The sequence below is a fragment of the Macadamia integrifolia genome, chromosome 1 (genome assembly GCF_013358625.1).
Source record: "Macadamia integrifolia cultivar HAES 741 chromosome 1, SCU_Mint_v3, whole genome shotgun sequence".
Classification (NCBI taxonomy): Eukaryota; Viridiplantae; Streptophyta; class Magnoliopsida; order Proteales; family Proteaceae; genus Macadamia; species Macadamia integrifolia.
In genome coordinates this window covers 1,562,922-1,581,317 of record NC_056557.1, presented here as the reverse complement: position 1 = coordinate 1,581,317, position 18,396 = coordinate 1,562,922, and the positions used below count along the sequence as shown (strand labels likewise).

The window sequence follows — 18,396 nt, the reverse complement described above, 5'->3', positions numbered from 1 at the left end:
TCTACGCCAGTGCTCCCGTGTCTATTAGGGTGACAAGGTTTAAAACCCTAGACTTGAACATGGGATCAACTTCCATTGATTCCAATTCAAATTAGGTCATCAAGGTTCCCAACAGAAAATAGGGGCCAAATATAAGCCCCTGAGAAAGTGCCAAAATACAAAGAGCAATCCATTCGGGATTCATATATATACCATACCAGCTACTATTTGGGTGTTAAAAGACTTCACATCCAGAATGGGGAAGAAAATAGAAATCTACAATTTCATGTGAAAGCATCTTCCAATGTACATGGTGGAAAACTATACAGAACCCCAATGATTCTAAGTTCCAAATATAATTAGCATCTAACTCAAGTTTACAATAATGGCAATGGTTCTTTATGTTTAAATTATGTAAGATATGACAATAATAATAATAATAACAATGATAATACAAACTCTAGCGACACCCCACAGCTAGCGTCTACCCAAAAAGCAGTTAAACATCTTGAATGTGGACTGAGAATGCATGCATCAGTCCACAGAACTGCGGGGAAGATGTGGGCAAGCTATCCTACTGAATGTTAATCCAACAAAAGGTACTTGGTCAGGCATGGAGAGCTTCTACCTTCTGTGATAATCCATCAACTGCTTCATCATTCTCGACAATTGCTTCTTTCTGTAGGGAGAGTAAACACAATAAGAATTCCAAATGAAAGCATATCTATACATTCCAATAGTTCTGTATAAAAACAAATTTTGCAGTTGATCAGCTTATAATAATTTTCTCCAATAAATTACTGGTTTATAAGCAAATGCAGTTAAACACAGTTAACTCTTCTGGATGACAGAAATATCTATTTTGATTACTTTTTATCCCATTCTTGATGGAGAACAACACTCTCACAAATGCCACCATGCAAGCAACCAAAACTCAAGCTTTCCTCTTAGCAATTTGCCATATTGCAATCTATAGGAATTTCTTAGGATAATCAATATATAATTCGCATGCAATACATGTGCCTAAACCTAGTTACAATGCTCAAACTAGGTAGCACTTTGAAGTTGGGATACATAGACCACAAGCTTTTGATATTAACTCATTTGAATGAAAGAAGAAATGACGCAGATTGCAAGAGAAACTTAAAACAGCGCAGTTACCTCAGGATCTCTTCTGCTTTTTACAACCACACACTTGGAGGCACTGATGCTAGCACTCTTCAACAGGCTTCGAGCACTATAATTAGATCTGCTCGGGCCATTCTGTGCAGCAGATGAATTCCCATTCGCATTTTCAGATCCCGAAAATTGCTGTGGGGGGCTTTGCGTCCGAGCAACAGAAGCAGCAGTTCGTTTTTCAAAATTGTCATTTTGGTCAGAAGTGTCACTCTTGGAGGCACAGACCCGCTCTCTTGAGTAGAAAGTGAAAGCAGAAGATAAGCACATGATCAAGTAAAAGAACTGGAGTATAACCATAATGATCACATGACTCCTCACTGACTATACCTAGGCAAGGATGCATGCTGCCTCTGAAGCGGAGTGCTTCTTTCACCTTTACCATAATGCTCCTCAAGATGGGCAAATTGTCGCTTGAATCGATCAACTCCACTGGTCAAACAAGGAGGTCAGAAAAAGTTATCAGTTGATATTTTAGCACAAAGTATCTAATGAAAAGGAGCTCGTGTTTGTTTTCTAAATCTCAATGTATTGATTAAGCTACACCAATTCCACCGTCAAAAGCTACGTTCTATAACAGCATTCCTGATGTCCATGTTAGATTTCCTCAATAAGTAAGCACAAGATCATTCAATATACTGGCTAAAGTAATGAAATGCAATCATTCAGTTCCAGATCACATACAGCAAGAGCAGCAAACAAAATTAACAAAAACTTATTAAGAACAATATCTAGTATTTAAGGAAAAATTTGGGGCTAGGTTATTCAGGTCATCGAGGCGATGACAAATGGAATCTCAATATTGCCCTAAACTGAAGGCTATGGCAACTGGATTCATAATTGTTGACAGAATCTACAAATTTTGGTACTTGTGTGATGAATATTGGTAGGCAAAAGTTTCTTTCGACAGCTCACATAGGAAGGTGGTCCAGCTAATTGTGCCACATGGAAGAATGACGAGGCAATTCCAATGTTGGATAGATAGTGTATGATCTCAACTCTGGATCAACCATGAGTCAAGTTTAGAGCCAAATTCAATCATCTATTTCATGTATTAACCATTTGCCTGTATTTTCAGCTGTCCATTTGTTTTTAACAATTTTTTAAACGTTAAATTTTGTTAGTGGATTTTCAGAACTTCATTTAGTCATGTGGCAACTCTATTTAGTTTAAAGCTTGAAATGTGGACAGGGACCCTGGACCCCATCTGAGTTGCCACCTTGCAGATATCAGGGACAAATAGGAATGGCTGCTTAAGTGGTGAACTGTTACCCATAATGGAAACACAGGTAAAGTATGAAAGCAGGAGTGGTCGGTTGGTGCGATGGTAAAAAGCTTGGGCTGCCAGCGTGAAGACACAGGGTCAAGTCTGAGAACAGCCACTTGTGCAGAAGTACATATAGTTAGGACTGACTAAAGTCAAACCCCTCAGGAACCCTGAGAAAGCAATTCTGACTCCCGGTTATGGCACTTTTAGGCCATATAGGAATGGCTGCCCTAAGTGGTAAACTGTTTAAAGCTTGAAATGTGGACAGCAGGGGTGGTCAGTTGGTCCGATGGTAAAAAGATTGGGCTGCCAGCGTGAAGACACAGGGTCAAGTCTGAGAGCAGACACTTGTACAGAAATGCAGATAGTTAGGACTGACTACAGTCAACCCCTCAGAAACCCTGTGAAAGCAATTCTGACTCCCGGTAATGAACTTTTAGGGAAGGTCAAATTAATGCATAATTTAGCATATTTCTGTGCTAGCTATACATTTAGGTAAGGTGAAACCAATGCACAATTTAGCATATTTCTGTGCTAGCTATCGTAAGAGAGATGCGTTATTGTTCTTTTCATATGTGGCAACCAATTCTCACTGAAACCCTGAACTGTTTCTTCTACAAAAATTCTTTGCTTTCATCTAAAGTGGGTGTAAATGGGTAAGCTGTAAGCCCACAAGAACCCCAGAGGTAGACCTCAGTTGGTAAGGGAGTGTCCCTAAATCGACATGCGTCCCGAGTTCGATTCCCCTTACCCCCTTGGGGCCAGCCCCACAGCATCTATGGTCCCATAGAATCCGGTGCTGACCCAGTGCTCGTGTGTAGGGGTGTATGCACATGCCGAGGGACTAGTCAGGCTGAAGGTCCGGAGTTCGGACACCCTCGTTAGCTAAAAAAGGTAAGCCCAAGAGAGGTTTCATGCTATAATTTACTCATCAAAACCTCATTGCATGCCAAGCTTGTTTACACCCTAACATATTCAAAAACCTTTTCTTTTCAAAAGTACATTCAGACAACTTTTGTTTGAGACTGTCTGCCAATCTTTCTTATTACATCTCTTTCAAATTCAAAAAGCTTTTCTTGGTTTGATTATCCTTGAAGCCAATGCTGTTTCCTATATGGGAGCATCTTGTCTCCTTTTCCACTCTAAGATAATACATAACTCATTTTTCTTCCATTTTATAGTCTTGTGTTTTACTCTTACATATCTCTATTTACACACTGCCTTTATACTGGCCTGTATGAAGAGTGACTCGATAAGATAAAGGCATTTTGAGAGCTCAGTGATCTTTCATTTGCATGTTCATTTAGTTTAAGAGCCAAATTCAGGGTGTCCTCAATGAAAAAGGGATAATAGTTTTTAATGTAACTAAATATTAGTTGATTTCTTTGTAGATGGAACAGTGACACCTAAATCTTTAAGCTAATTTGCAGAAGAAGACAGCCCTATGAAATTTTCAAGTGTCAACATTAAAGGCCAAGCATTTCCTACCTGAGAAAAGAAACTAATATTTTGGATATCCAATTTGGTTTTATGCCAAGGATATCAATCACGGAAGCTATTTATTTGCTTAGTTAAGAGACTAATGGAGAGATTTAGAGCATATAGGAAGGATCTTCATATGGTTTTTATTGATTTAGAAAAATCCTATGATAGAATTTTTAGCAAGTTTTAGAGAATAAAATGCTTCGAGTGAATACGTGGACTAATTAATTAAGGATATGTATCATGATGTAGTGACTAGCGTAAGAACTGTGAGGGGTAGGGCAGTGAATTCCCATAACACTTGGATTACACCGAGGTTCAGCTTTAAGCTCATATTTGTTTGCATTAATCATGGATGAGTTGACCATAGACATTCAAGATCAGATCCCTTGGTGTATCCTTTTCACAGGTAATATTATTTTCGTGGATGAAACAAATTTTGGGACGAATGCAAAGTTAGATTTATGGACATCAACCTTGGAATCAAAAGGTTTTAAGATACGTAGAACAAAAACAAAGTATATGATGTGCCACTTTAGTAACGATGGGACTAAGAGTGGGGTGGTAAGAATTGATGATAGGGAGTTACAACAAAGTAAACTTTAGAAACTTAGGTTCAATTATGAATACAGAAGGAGAAATAGAGTATAGTATTATACAAAGAATTAGAATATGATGGATGAAATGGAGGGGAGCATCCGGAGTGTTGGGTGATCGGCGTCATCCTTTAAAACTCATAAAGGTAAATTTTATAGAACAATTATTAGACCAGCAATGACATATGGGGCTAAATGTTAGGCAGTAAAGGACAATAATTTGAACAAACCTCATGTGGATGACATGAGGATGTTGCGGTAGATGAGTGGTAAAACTAGAAAGGATAAGATAAAAAATGAACAAATTAGAGCAAACCTGAGTATCACCTCTATTCATAATAAGTTGCGAGAAACTCGTTTGAGGTGGCATAGACATCAACAACAGAGTCTTTTGAACGCTCCAGTTCGGAGAAGTGATTTATTTAAAATTGAAGGAGCTAAAAGACCTAGAGGTATGCCTAAGATAACCACAGGAGAAGTGGTGAGGAAAGACATGTATAGCTTAAGATTGGAATTTTGTATGGCTTTGAATAGAGCAGATTGGAGAAATAGAATCCATGTGGCCGACCCCATTCAATTGGGATAAGGCTGAGTTGAGTTGAGTTGAGTCCGACCTGATTCAACAATAGGCTATGGCCAGCATGAATAAACTCATTTCTAATCACAAAGAGAATGCTTCTACAAATCCATGCATCCCATCTAAAATGATTTCAATGACCCAACAGGACTTAGTGGCACTGATATCCAACAATAGCAAACGGAGATTCAAATGCATACAACATATTTCACTATTACTACAATAAGAAAAACATAATTTTGCATTAGAAAAGTCAGCAATTACAAGCCTGATAAGGAAATAATCATATTTACCCGTTTGATTTTCTTATGAAAGTGCAAAATGGGAGATGTTTAAATGCCACATGATGTACCATTTATATTCATCTCAAACAAACATAGACTTTACGATTCTGATGTTTCTCTCTTGGTTAGACATTAGAAACCTGGTATCATTGTAGATAACTGAGTACAGGTGAGAAAACATAACATTCAGGACTCCAAAGGTTGGAACTTTGAAGCCTTGATTCAGAAGATTATGCAAACAAATGCAAGTACCTCAAATGGTCATCAAGGAACTCCTATACTTATACCATGTGACAGATTCAGAATTGGAAGTCCTAGCATGACAAAGATTCCAATGACTTGCAAGAAGCACAAAGACAAAATCCAGAAGGTTACTACACTTAATATGACCACAAATACGAACAAAACAATCAGCTTAGTAAGCATCTAAGGTGATACTATTTCTGTTACTTGGAGCGGTATTTTCTACCCTGGAAACTTAAATATCTAGCATAAAGAAATGATATAAAATGGCATCAGCAGACAAGGAACAATGGTAAACGCAGTTCAGCAGAGGAAAAATGAACAACTAACCTTGGGTACATGAAGCTAGTTGGGTCTGCACCTTGAAGGTATTCATGGAGCATCTGGGGATGATACTCCAAAATCTGTTTACTTTTAAAAGAAAATCTATTATAAGTAAATTCTCGACGAAATTTAGTCTTGTTAATGCAAGTAAAACTAAAGCAGTATGGCCATACCTCTCGATAGATCAATTCTCTTACATCATCCTTCGACAGTTTCCTTCTTTCGAACTCAAACTCAAGTTTAGAAATGGGTTGTGTAGATGGCTCACGATCCACATTTGCTAAACCACGAAAATATGGGTCTGCTAAAGCCTGCAGAAACATGAAACACCGCTATCAGGAAACAAAAGAATTGGAATTTGATTAGACAATAAAGATATTAAGCATATGAACAGTGCAAGTAACTAAATCTTACCTCTTCAGCACTGGGGCGATCTTTATGATCAAATGCAAGCAGACGCTCAAGTAAACGAAGAGCCAATGGATCTGAATTAGGGAACTTTTGTGTAAAGGGAACTGGTGGCTTTTTCCGCATGCTACTTAAATATCTTCTAGCCTTCTCATTTCGAATCTGCAGACATCATGAAAGATCAGAAATGATGAACAAAATTAAATCAGAGAAAGTAAGAAACAATTACTGTAAACCAAAAAATTTGATATGAGGAAAAATAGGAAGCCAATTAACTTAATACCCAACGAAAAATATTACATACATAATAAATAAACAAATAAAAAATAATAAAGATGTGCTTTTACTAACTTGAAATGCAGTTAAATATAAGAATTCAAGAGGACCTCATGAGAACCGAATTTCAATGACTACAAATTAACTAAAGACCCAGAGCTGACTGTTTGAAAATTATGAATCGTGCCTACTGGAACAAAAAAAGAGATACAAATAAATGTCGAACCAACCCTGGCAATGGATTCAGGAGGAGGAGTTCCAAGTAAATCAGTCATGAGATCCAATTGATGCACCACATTTTTACCAGGAAACAGTGGTTTCCCTGTAAGCATTTCTGCAAATATGCATCCGATGCTCCAAATGTCAATTCCAGGAGTGTACTGCGAAACACAAAGTATTAGAAACTGAATGACCAGAAACCTAATCCAAATCATCCATAAGCATTAGAACTCAAAATAAATCATTCAAACAAAAGAAATTTTGAGATGAAAACTGTTAAGTTTGTCTCGAATTCTTGACTCTTTTTGAAGATTGACCCGATCCGACATATTTTGGTGGCGACCCGAATGGGAAATTTTTTGAGATCTGTGATGGAAGCAGAGGGGTTGGGCCGATAGGCCCAAGCCCGGAGCCCATCACTGATCTCGTATGGGGGTGCAGGGGCGGTATGGTTCGACCGGATCGATCGCGACCCGATAGGTCGACCCGCGATTTGGAGTATATATAATGTACTGTTGCTTGTTGAGAAAGTCATTGTACTTTCCTTGGTTTTCACGCAGCTAGGGTTTCAAGGCGAGTTTTTCCTCGCCGCTGCTAGGGTGTAATCTCTCTTTTGCATAGTGAATCATCTTCTTCTTCGCCCGAGGACGTAGCACACCACCCTGGTGTGTGAACCTCGTTAAATCTCTGTGTCGTACAGATCTATTGTTTCTTTATTATTCGTATTTCTTGGTGTTTGATCTTACAAAAACTTGATTAATTACCCCCAAAAAAATGTACATAATATTCATATGAGTTTTGGTCATATCAAGTCATGACAATAGCATTAATAGCATAAGAATGATCTTCTATGCCAAAGTCATACATTAGCAAATACAGAAACATGTAGCGTAAACTAGTTTATACTGCATTCCACATACCAAGCTCTCCAAAAATTCCATTAAACCCTCTAAGCCCTCTCTGATTAGAGTTAACTCTAATCTCAAAACCGAAATTTTTAATGTTGATTTTCATCTAATCTTTTTTTTTTTTTTGGATAGGTACCTACTCTATAGAGGGGGGGGGAGGGAAAGACGACTGCCTAGCACAGTTGGTGAAGCTGTGGTGCTAAGCCACGCTCACCAGGAGATCTTGAGTTCGATGGAAATATACAACAACAATACAACAAGTAACCCAAATTCCATAAAATTTTGGAAATTTGGGAGACTAAGAACTATGTACCTCCATCCCGGGAAATGAAAAAGGTAGACATGTACTGGAAACATCTCAGGAATGGGCATAAATGGTAGGGGGGTTACTTAAAGAGAAACGCTAGATATATGCTCTTATTAGGAAATGATAGGAAAAAAAGGTAAAGATAAACAGAGACCCAGTTAGACCAGCAAAATTTTTCAAGACTACTATATTATTGCTGCCACAAGGTTATCGGTAATATGGGGAGACAATTGGCTGATAAACATGGAGGCCACTCTACGGCCAACCTCCCCGTCTACTCTTTTATTTCACCTGAAATCATGATATAGCTATCTCCATGTGTAAACATTTCAAATGTAATAATGACTCAAGGTATGTGGCCATTCCCAATTAAGGGATCCCTCGGCCCCCTAATAGGGTAACTATTACTAGTCATTACTAAACCAAAACATATCAGAAACTGACAAATACCAAAGAAGAGAAAAGGCCATGAACCGTAAAATATTAATCAGCTTACTTTAGAGAAAAAAGAGCCACAGAGTTCAGGAGCACGATACCATCGGGTTGCCACATAATCCTTCAAAACGCCAATATATATAATCAGCATATAGTGGCTATGAATGTTACATGAAAATGCTAGGAGCCTAGAACCACATAACAAGTAATTAAGACATAAAAATGGTCCAGCCATAAAAAAAAATAATAATAAATAAATAAATAAATAATTCAAGAGAACGTTAAGCTAAAAGTAAAATTCATGAAGTCAGTCCATAATCTGAGCTACATACAGTCCAGAAGATGGCGGATGGGGCTTCATTGAATGATACACGGGCAAGCCCAAAATCGCAGATCTTCAATTTGCAGTCCGCATTAGCGAGGATGTTTTTAGGCTTTAAATCTCGATGGAACACATTTGCTGCAGGACAAAAGGAGAAGTTCAACATGACCATCAGGTAGTAAAAGCCAAAGGAGATACCCAACATCAAAGGAAACAGTTGACCTGTATGGATATATTTTAGAGCTCGAAGAAGCTGGTATAAGAAAAATTGATAATGTTCAGGTGTAAGATCATCATTTGCCTTAATTACTTGGTGAAGATCAGATTCCATCAATTCAAAAACAACATATATATCTTTAAATTCTCTTCTAGATGGAGGAAGCATTATATGCTTTATTTCTACGATATCTGGATGTCGAAGCAGCCGAAGGAGCTTGATTTCCCTCAGAATACGTGTAGCATCAGAAACATGCTCAAAAACATCATTGATCTTCTTAATTGCCACTCTCTCTCCCGCGTGTGTGTCGATTGCAGCCCCAACAACGCCATAACTTCCTTTGCCAATGACCTCCTGTATTTGATATTGACTGGCCTCACCATACTCTGTGAAGAATTCATTGTCTAGATTGCTCTGAATAAAAACAAAATCATTATTAGTAACGATTAATTTACAAGCAATCAAATTAACTATTGAAGGGGAGGGGAGGAGGTAAAGAAACAAGATACAAGTGTTCTTGCGTTCTCAAGGACCAGGACAAGAAGAATTATGAAAACGAATCATAGAGACATGTTAATCTTCCAAGGCTACGCAGATGGGATGAATAAATAGGCAAATTATGAAAACGAATCATGGAGAACAGAATGGCTTCAGGCGACAACCGCTCTAAAGAACCAAAACAGATAAGATACAGAATAAACCATAAATAACATGCTAAATGATCAAAGAGAGCCCTTGTTGTGCCCTTTATGATAATTTAAACTAAGAAATAAACCCGCTCCGATTTACAGATTTACAATTTAAGCAGAACGGTTAGAGAAATCGTAAGCCTAGCTGACCTCTGCCCGCCAGAGAAGATTCTTAATTTCGCAATAACATAAGCGGCATTAAAATTATCTCTCCCCATTATCCACTACACAAACAAAAAAAGGAAGGATGGGAAAACAGAGAAGATCATGTAAAATCCAGAGAAAGAATGGACCTTATCAGCTGAAATAATGGATTCATAATCCATGAACGAAGAAATTTCAAACTAAATTCTCAACGAAACTTCGAGTACAAAAAGCAGAAGAAAAAAAGGAAAATAATAACAATAATAAAATCGAAGAGAGAATCATAACAAATCAAATCTAAGGCCATAGTCGAAAGATTCTGATTTGAATTCATTCTCCCACTCCCACCCCCTTTTCCTGATACCCAATAAAACATCTACTTTTAACAAAGGAAAAAAAGATGAGAATCAATCCGACGAATCTCAATGTCAGAGGAAGAGAGAGGGGAATGGATCTGAAACCGACCAACCTTCTTTTGAGCATCCATGTTTGGAATTCTGGTAGTCCGCTGGGGGACTTTGATGAATTTTAATCCAGAGAAATCGAAGTCTTCGACGACCTTGAGCTCGCCAGGTTCGTCCTCCTCCTGATGTTGTTGTTGTTGTTGTTGTTGTTGTTGAAGATGAAGATGATGAGATGATAATGTTGATGATAATTCAGGTGGAGCGTGGTCTTCAGCTAACAAGACATGGCCTCCATTGTTGTTGCTGGTATGGTTGTGGAGCTTATCGTTGGTGTTGGTGTTATTGTTATTAGTAGTAACGGAAGAGCAACGTTGAAACCAACGACGAACTCCATCCACGAGAGCCCCTCCCCCCATGCCCGATCGATACGCCACGCCCTATCGCTCGCAGCATTGCCCGCTTTCCCCTCTGTTTCGGCTCACCATTCCCACATCCACATCTCTATCTCTCCTCTTTCTCCGAACCACCGAGTGCTATTTTGTTATGTTGTAATGTGGTCAGGTTACTGGTGAATGTTGATTGTAATAGGAGAGAGAAACTTGAGAGAGAAACTAGAGAAGGATTGCTTTGCTGCTTTGTTTTGGGGGACTGGTCCTCTTTGTCAAATTGTCATATGACTCATGTCTCTCTGCGTAACTAACATTTTTTTTATCTTCTATTAATCAATACATGTTTATGATTCCCCTTGATTCTATTTGATTCTATGTGGGACCCTTGTCTGAAGAGACTCTTTTTTAAACATCGGATTGGAATCCAATCGTGGTGTATTTGAAGTGCTCTCATCATCTCATGTGATGTCACACCGGTAATACTCTTTAACTGGACACAACCTAACACAGGGGTTTTGTTTTTTTTGGTGGATGGCCTAACACGCAAGGGAACTTAAGGGGAAGGCAGGGGAAAAGTTTGGGTTGTGTTTGGTTGCGTAAATTAAATGACACATGTCTTGAGTTTTGAATATAACTCTTTTGAGAGATATTCTATTGAATAATCTTCGCTACAGAAAAATCGTTCAGTTACTTTGAGTCTAACATGATTCTTGCTGAAAAATTATTTGATTATCTTGAGTCTGTTGGTTGAATTCATATTTAAGAAATGATTATTTATATTTATTGAATTCATATCAGTAATAATTAGTCGATAACTTCAAATTATTCCATATTATTATATATTAAAAATTTTTTTTAATATTTAATTAAAAAATTCATTTTATTTTTTCGGACCTAGGTGCAATGGTAAGATATGCTCAATTACAACCAATTGGTAGTGATTTCAAGCCAGGAAACAACCTCTTTATGAAGTGGGGGTAACGCTCATCATGATCCTTCTCATACCCCATAGTGGCAGGAGTCTCGTATATTGGATGTGTCATTTATATGGCTTACTTTCTATTGCACTATTGCTATTTATATGGAGAAGGTTTCCAATGGGACTATGGAGGAATGAAAAATGTATCACCTATATAATATACATAATTCAAAATAAGAAAAAGAAAAAAAAAAAAAGTAAAGGTGAGAGGAAAATTGCGCACTAACGTCGTGGGAAAATTTTCCATTCACATTTTCAATAACATAAAATTAGTCCTGTTTTTTTAACAAAATTTCCATGTTTTACAAGAGGTATGGAGAATTCCATTTGGATTGAAAGGTATGGTGCATGCCACAGTATGGTATAATTAAATTTGAGCATCAAATCTGACATGTGATGAATAGACTAATCCAATGGTCGAAATTACCACAACATTTTTACATGTGGTACAGCTAGGTAGATGGTCCATGAATCCTATGTGAACTTGGTCGTCTAAGAAATATCTATAAAAATAAATTTCTTACAGGGGTTAAAGATGGCGGGTGCTAAGGTTGGACAAAATTGAAGTTTGATTCTCTTCGAAGAGTTTACTTCAGCTTATTCTGAAGCCTTTAAACTCTAATTGGCCTTTTATAGTTTTGAGGTGTTTTGGAAACTTTATGGTAAGTTTGGCACGATCAAGTACTTTTATAAATGTAGGGATTCTAACGCTCCTATGTGGTATTTACAAGATATGTATGTCCCCGATAGGGTGGGCATTGGTTGTTCCTAGTCTTTATTCTTCTTTGTAAATATTTTATTCCAATCAATCCCCAAAAAAAAATTCTTACATAGATAATGTGCAAAAATATTCCTACGCATACAAAAGTCTTGAGACATGGACTAATGATTTCTTGAGTCTAGACTGAATTCCTTGCATGCACATGAATGAATGCATGTATGCAAAGGGGTATTTTCATAAGCGTCTTGTCACAACCTGCCCACTGAAGGCCCACAAGCCAAGCCCAATGGCTTAGTAAGAGGCCCAGTTTCTAGAGATTTCTACCAAAGTGTGGAACTCTAGATATTTTATAAGGAAATATTATGGGAGGTTTCTAGAGTTCTCCACTAAGGAGGTGGGAAGCTTCTAGTTTCTTCCCCAACCGTTGGATGTAAGACACATGTACATATCTTAGCCATTCATTGTAACTAGGAGTGCCTATAAATAGAGGTGCCCTCATTTAGCCAAGGCACCAAGCAAGTGAGTTCTCAAGCCTTGTACTTAAGAGTTCTTTAGTGCATTACAAGTTCATTCTTCCCAAACTCACTCTTGTGTTCACTTCTTCCTTCCCAAATCCCTTAAGGAGGGTGGTTAGGCTGACTTAGTGCTAGTGGGAGTGCTAAGTGCCGGCGCGGTTGCTTAGAAAGGTCTAAGGCCGTGACAGTCTGCTGACTTGTGGGGAGAATCATAAGTGTTTGGTAAGGTTCCAACAGGGGATCGGAGTGTCGATCTCATGGTATGTTTTGATGAAATATTTTATGGGATTACAAATAGAAATTATGGTGTTTAATATAATTTTTCATCTTTTTAGTAGAAACTGGAACCAATTACACCTGAAATAGTAAAAATAGTGGGAAAGCAATAAAACTTGTGGAAAAAATCTGAGCACATCGTTAGGGTGTTCAGGTTGTGTCTATCTCTTTTCCATCTCACTTGGAAAAGACCACCCTATGCCTTCCCTCCCCATCCCATGCCACCCACCTATTGTTCCAACCGCTAGCATGCCTAGAGTGGGCATATTGTTCAATGAACATATGTTTACAACAAGGGTAAACATGTCATTTAACTCTAGCATTACAACTCCACTTTCTTTACCTCTTTTACCCTATCGTCCACCTTCCCCCCTCTCAGCTCTCCCTCTCCACCCTTCCCTGCCCCTAGTCCCACTTTCCCATTTATTTATTTATAAGGCAAGAAAACCCTATTTTGCTTGCGCTACACCAATGCGCAGACCAATGAGAGGCCAAGCAGAGGCATATGGGTGGAGGACAACACTATCTTTTTACACCCACCTGTGTCTAGGCGTAGAAACACACAAGTGGATAGGGTACTTTTCTCCTTATTTATCTTACCAACAATGGAAGATGAAAGCCCATAGATGGTGAATAAAGGTCAAAATTGTCAGCTTGTCGTGTGAACTTGTGATGCAACGATCAAAAACGTAGAGAGACAGTCGATTAAGCATATTGCGGTCACTGCTGCAATGGTCACAAGCTCTCACTAGAAGGATCAGAACACACAACAGTAGCCCAGGCTTAGGGCGCATGATCTCATTGCAAGGCATGACCACTCATGTTCATCTCGAAAAGAAGACGTCATTCCGCTAGGGTGTGACAACTGATAGCTAGCTTAGGCTTCTCAGCATTTCTCCCTTACATTGATCCAATTTTAACATTACTAAAGTAGGCAGGCCTGCATTCATCAGCCCATGCAATATTCCTCATTCGAGATACCCTTCATGTCATAGAATATTGGTGAAATTCTTATTACCAAAAAAAAAAAAAAAAAAGTTCATCAGCCCATGGACAATATCCTCAATTCGAGGTACCCTTTATGTCATAGAATATTGGTGAAATTCAAAAAAAAAAAAAAAAAAAAAAAAAGCTATACACTAATATGCTCTCCAAGTATAAGGAGAACATTGATCAAAAGCACAATTTACGTTTTGTGAGCAAGTAAATTAGATCAAACGACCCTTACAGAGATCACTGAACTCTATACTATTTTAACTCCCATGATGTACTTATTAAGGTCTATTTTTCTTGCTTGGGTAAGCTGCAAAGTTGATAATATTAGAGAATTCCATTTGTATTAACAGGTATGATGCATGCCAAGGTCATATAATTAAATTTGAACATGAAAGCTAACATGTAGTCCGTAAATAATTCAAAAATTGAGATTGGAAATCGAAGCAATTTTTCATTAAGATTGGACATATAGTCTGTAAATAATTAAAAAATTGAGGTACCTATACCTGAAAAACATCCTTTACAGTTAGTGCAATGATGCAGTGAGCATCGGATGGCCGAGAGGACCTTGGGGCGCATGCCCGGATGCTCTCAGCTATCCAATGCTCACTGCATCACTCCACTCACTGCATAACTTGTACCTAATATACCCATAATACTTGAAACAGTGAATAGCTGATTTATAGAATCACCAACCCAAAAACTGAATGAATTCTTGAGTAACACAGTATAGGAGATTAAAACAATAAATACACAAAGACCTTAAATTAGTTTATAAGTCTTCATTCTTCAAATCTCCAACTAGTCTTTGTATAACAAAGAGACAGATTCAGAAAAATGTGCCAATTAAGGCCTTTTGCAAGATACAAAGCAGAATGAGATTAAAGATAAATAAAGATACTTAAAAATATAGCCCAAAGGGCCAGATAGCAGTCAAGCCACAGTAAGGTAAGAACTCAAGAACCCAACTAAGAGTGATAAATTTCACCTATCTCAGACTAGTATGCTGTTCTATAAGAGCAACATTAATGCCAAACACAAGTATACGTTTTAGGAGCAAGTTAATTAACTCAAACTCTTACAAAGGTCACTGAACTCTACGCTATTTGATTTAAATCCTATGACGTCTTTATCAAAGTTTACTTATCTTGCTTGGGATTCTTTAGGCCAAAGTTGATGAAGACATCAGTCAGTACCGATTTGGAGAAGAGAGAAGCCTTCAATAGCTTGAAAGCCTGCATCACAAAAGTAATATTAATCTAAGAACTTATAATCCAATTGGAATTTAAGCTTGTTACACAATTTGGTGGAAGATAACAATCCAATGGAGGTGTATGAATGTAGGGGAAAGGTTTGGCAAGACATATACCTTACCTACCTTCACCATGATCAGAACATATGGTTCTGAATCAAAACCCTATACATTTTCACAGTATATAAGAATACAGTACTGAAGTACTTCACTACTTCTACCTGATTATCTATGATGCATCATAATTTTCAAAACTTTTGAGCTACTCACCTGCTTCCCATCCACACTAACCATCCTAACCTCCAAGTCATCTATGGAAACCTTCATGCTTTGAAGAAAGAAGAGACTCCACATAGAGACTAGTGGAGTAAAAACCAAATTATCTGTTACCATGAAAGTCGCCGGTCCCTTGAGAAATCCTTGACCTGTTGTTTCACTTGTTGGAGACTTATTCTGTAACTGTGAAATAATCTCTCTTGTATGACCAAGACAAATCTGCGGCTTAGTAGTCAGGTAGCCATTGTAAAGGTTATCTTTGTTCTAAGGGATTTTATAACTTCTACACCACAAGCAAGGACGTTCAATTTCATTTACTTGTAGTGGGTTGTAAGAACCACAGCAGAGCCCGGGGTGCAACAGCAGGTTCCTTAGACTATCATTCCTTATAACTTTTGAACTTTCCACGCTCTTGTACAAGTTGTCCATTGATCCCAGTGAAGAATTCCCATTGAATAGTTGTAAAATGGATGCAAGAGGCAAGGTAAGGAAGCTGAGGAGAAAGTTAACCTGGTCTTCCCCAGCTTCAGCATATAATACTTTGTTCATCGACTTACAAATCGTTAACTTCGTAGTTGTATCTAGTGAAGATTTGAATATACTTCCACTCTTAGACTGCTCTGCATCTCCTATGTCAAAGTTTAGGCCTTCAGATGTAGATTCTTGCTTTCTAAGAAACACATCTGTGAGGTGTCTTTGAAAATAACAATCCCTTGAGCAGATTCAGGATCTATAAATGCAGAAATAAAAGACAACACAATCAAATTTTTCAGTAAGACTAATAATACTGAACAATCAAGCCCATAGGGTAGGATAGCAGTCTCCCATAGGGCAGGAAAACAGAGCTTAAGTTAAGACCCATCGAAATTAGGTGAAAATCATACTCCTCTGAGCCAATACTCAGTGTGGTCTCTTGGAGGGAACTCATGTCTTTGATCTCAAGTTTGTTCAACAGTGTCACAATAGTAGATGGAGACATGGTCTCTACCTGCAAATCATCTGTCACCATGAACTTGGTCAGTCCACAAACAAACACTCCTCCATCTTCTTCGGGAATCGCAGCCCCCTCATCTTCTTTTGCCATGCTTATGACCATGTCCATAATTTTCCCACAAGTACCAACTATAATGTCGGCTGCAATTGATCCAATCAGCACAAGTATAGTACTTGGGTTTTGTATCATCAATGTTCAGTTTCAGTCTCCTGCACTCATTTCAGAAGGATTCCTTGGATGAAGTATCATGGACTTGCATATATGAGTTTGCAGAAGCTGTTCCTCAAGATTCTCCACCCCTTTGTATAGACTGGTCAAGGGCCCAATAGTGGCTGGCTGTGATTTTTTGCTGATGAGTCTCACTATGGTTCCCATGGGCATAGTCAAGAAGCTGAAAAGAATGTCCAAAAGTCACTGTTAGTTTCAGCCATTACTACTTTCTTTGTTTTCTTGTCCATCAGAACCTTCAGGCTTATGGTCTGTGACCCTTTAGTAGCCATTGTTGATTTATCTAAGCAACCTTCCAAAGAATTGGCTCCCCCTTTTCTTTTCCACAACCTCTGTCTATGATGATCTATATAAAGCTTTGTCTAGTTGTAACTGATTCGATTCAGGGAGACTCGGGACTTGTCACCCTTTCCACTACCCTCCTACTGAAGTCATAATTGGGTGAACTAAAGATAAAAAAAGTAATTTTACATTGGAAACAAAAGATTAGTAGAATCTAAGTTGATATTAAATACTTGTAAGACCCAGTCAATGGCGATTCATATACCCATTAAAATGGATCAGCAACCCATAGAAAACAGTAAACGAACTAAAGAAGTTGGACTCTTTTCATGGAATCCCCGCGCTCTTTTAAGCGTTGGAAGTAGGAGCATGCATCTCCATGGGGGATCGAGCTCCTCTGGGAGCCTTAGACACGCAGTCTAAGGTGTTCCCAGCCCTTGGATCTGTCCTACATGCCTTTTTTTTTTTTCCCTTGGTAAACAACCTAAAATTTGGATCCGCTGAACTCTCCAACCCCATCTCATTATTCTCACACCATCCATGGCCTTGGATTGGAATGTGGACCGGTGGGAGAGTTCATCCTGATCTGGGCTTAACAACCTATGTGCTTTTTTTTTACTCCATTTACCATGTAATTATTTTCTTTCAATATCACTCAAAATTATGTAACCAATTATGAACTAAATTTAGCTGTTGTTCAGGTTGTAGTCAAAGAAATGAAATAATTCACTTCCCCCTAGGGTTCACAAGTACCTTTCTAGGTTTTTGTATTTTCTAAAATACCCTTTGAAATTCCATATATTTGGCTGCTAGCACGGATTGTAACCATTGACTGCCACCAGGGGAGGGTGATATTTTTAAAAATCATAAGATTGGTCTGAATCATTTATTTTTAGGTTTTAGCAATTGTTACAATTATATCTTCAAATATGGATAGATTTATATTTAATTGATTTGGACATTCCAATATCAACTTATTTATATAGTACGGTCTATCTAGAGCATCCAAATTAGTATATCATCAATTGGATTGGCCTTCATTTACCGAAAAAATGGGACTGGCCTTCCTAGACCATAATCTAGTTGTATAACTCACCCAACAAGTTTCATTCGGTTTGAATTAAAAAAAAATTGAATGACATAGAATTCTTATACCAATCAAATATTTTTATAATAGGGAGAGTGTTCTCCAAATAAGCGACATAGAGGAGTGCACCAATGAAGTGCGACA

General features: G+C 38.0%; 1 protein-coding gene across 1 annotated transcript; it reads right to left on the bottom strand.

Annotated features, from left to right (window-relative positions):
* Nucleotides 1-236: 236 nt before the first annotated feature.
* LOC122085364 (mitogen-activated protein kinase 9-like) lies at nucleotides 237-10,890 on the bottom strand. Its single transcript, XM_042653767.1, has 11 exons — nucleotides 10,323-10,890; nucleotides 9,026-9,434; nucleotides 8,814-8,941; nucleotides 8,543-8,602; nucleotides 6,843-6,992; nucleotides 6,343-6,498; nucleotides 6,102-6,239; nucleotides 5,935-6,008; nucleotides 1,486-1,587; nucleotides 1,141-1,390; nucleotides 237-658 (listed from the first exon to the last, which is right to left on the bottom strand). The coding sequence occupies exons 1-11, from the start codon at nucleotides 10,671-10,673 to the stop codon at nucleotides 587-589; spliced, it is 1,890 nt and encodes a 629-aa protein (XP_042509701.1). The 5' UTR covers nucleotides 10,674-10,890; the 3' UTR covers nucleotides 237-586.
* Between the last annotated feature and the right edge of the window lie 7,506 nt (nucleotides 10,891-18,396).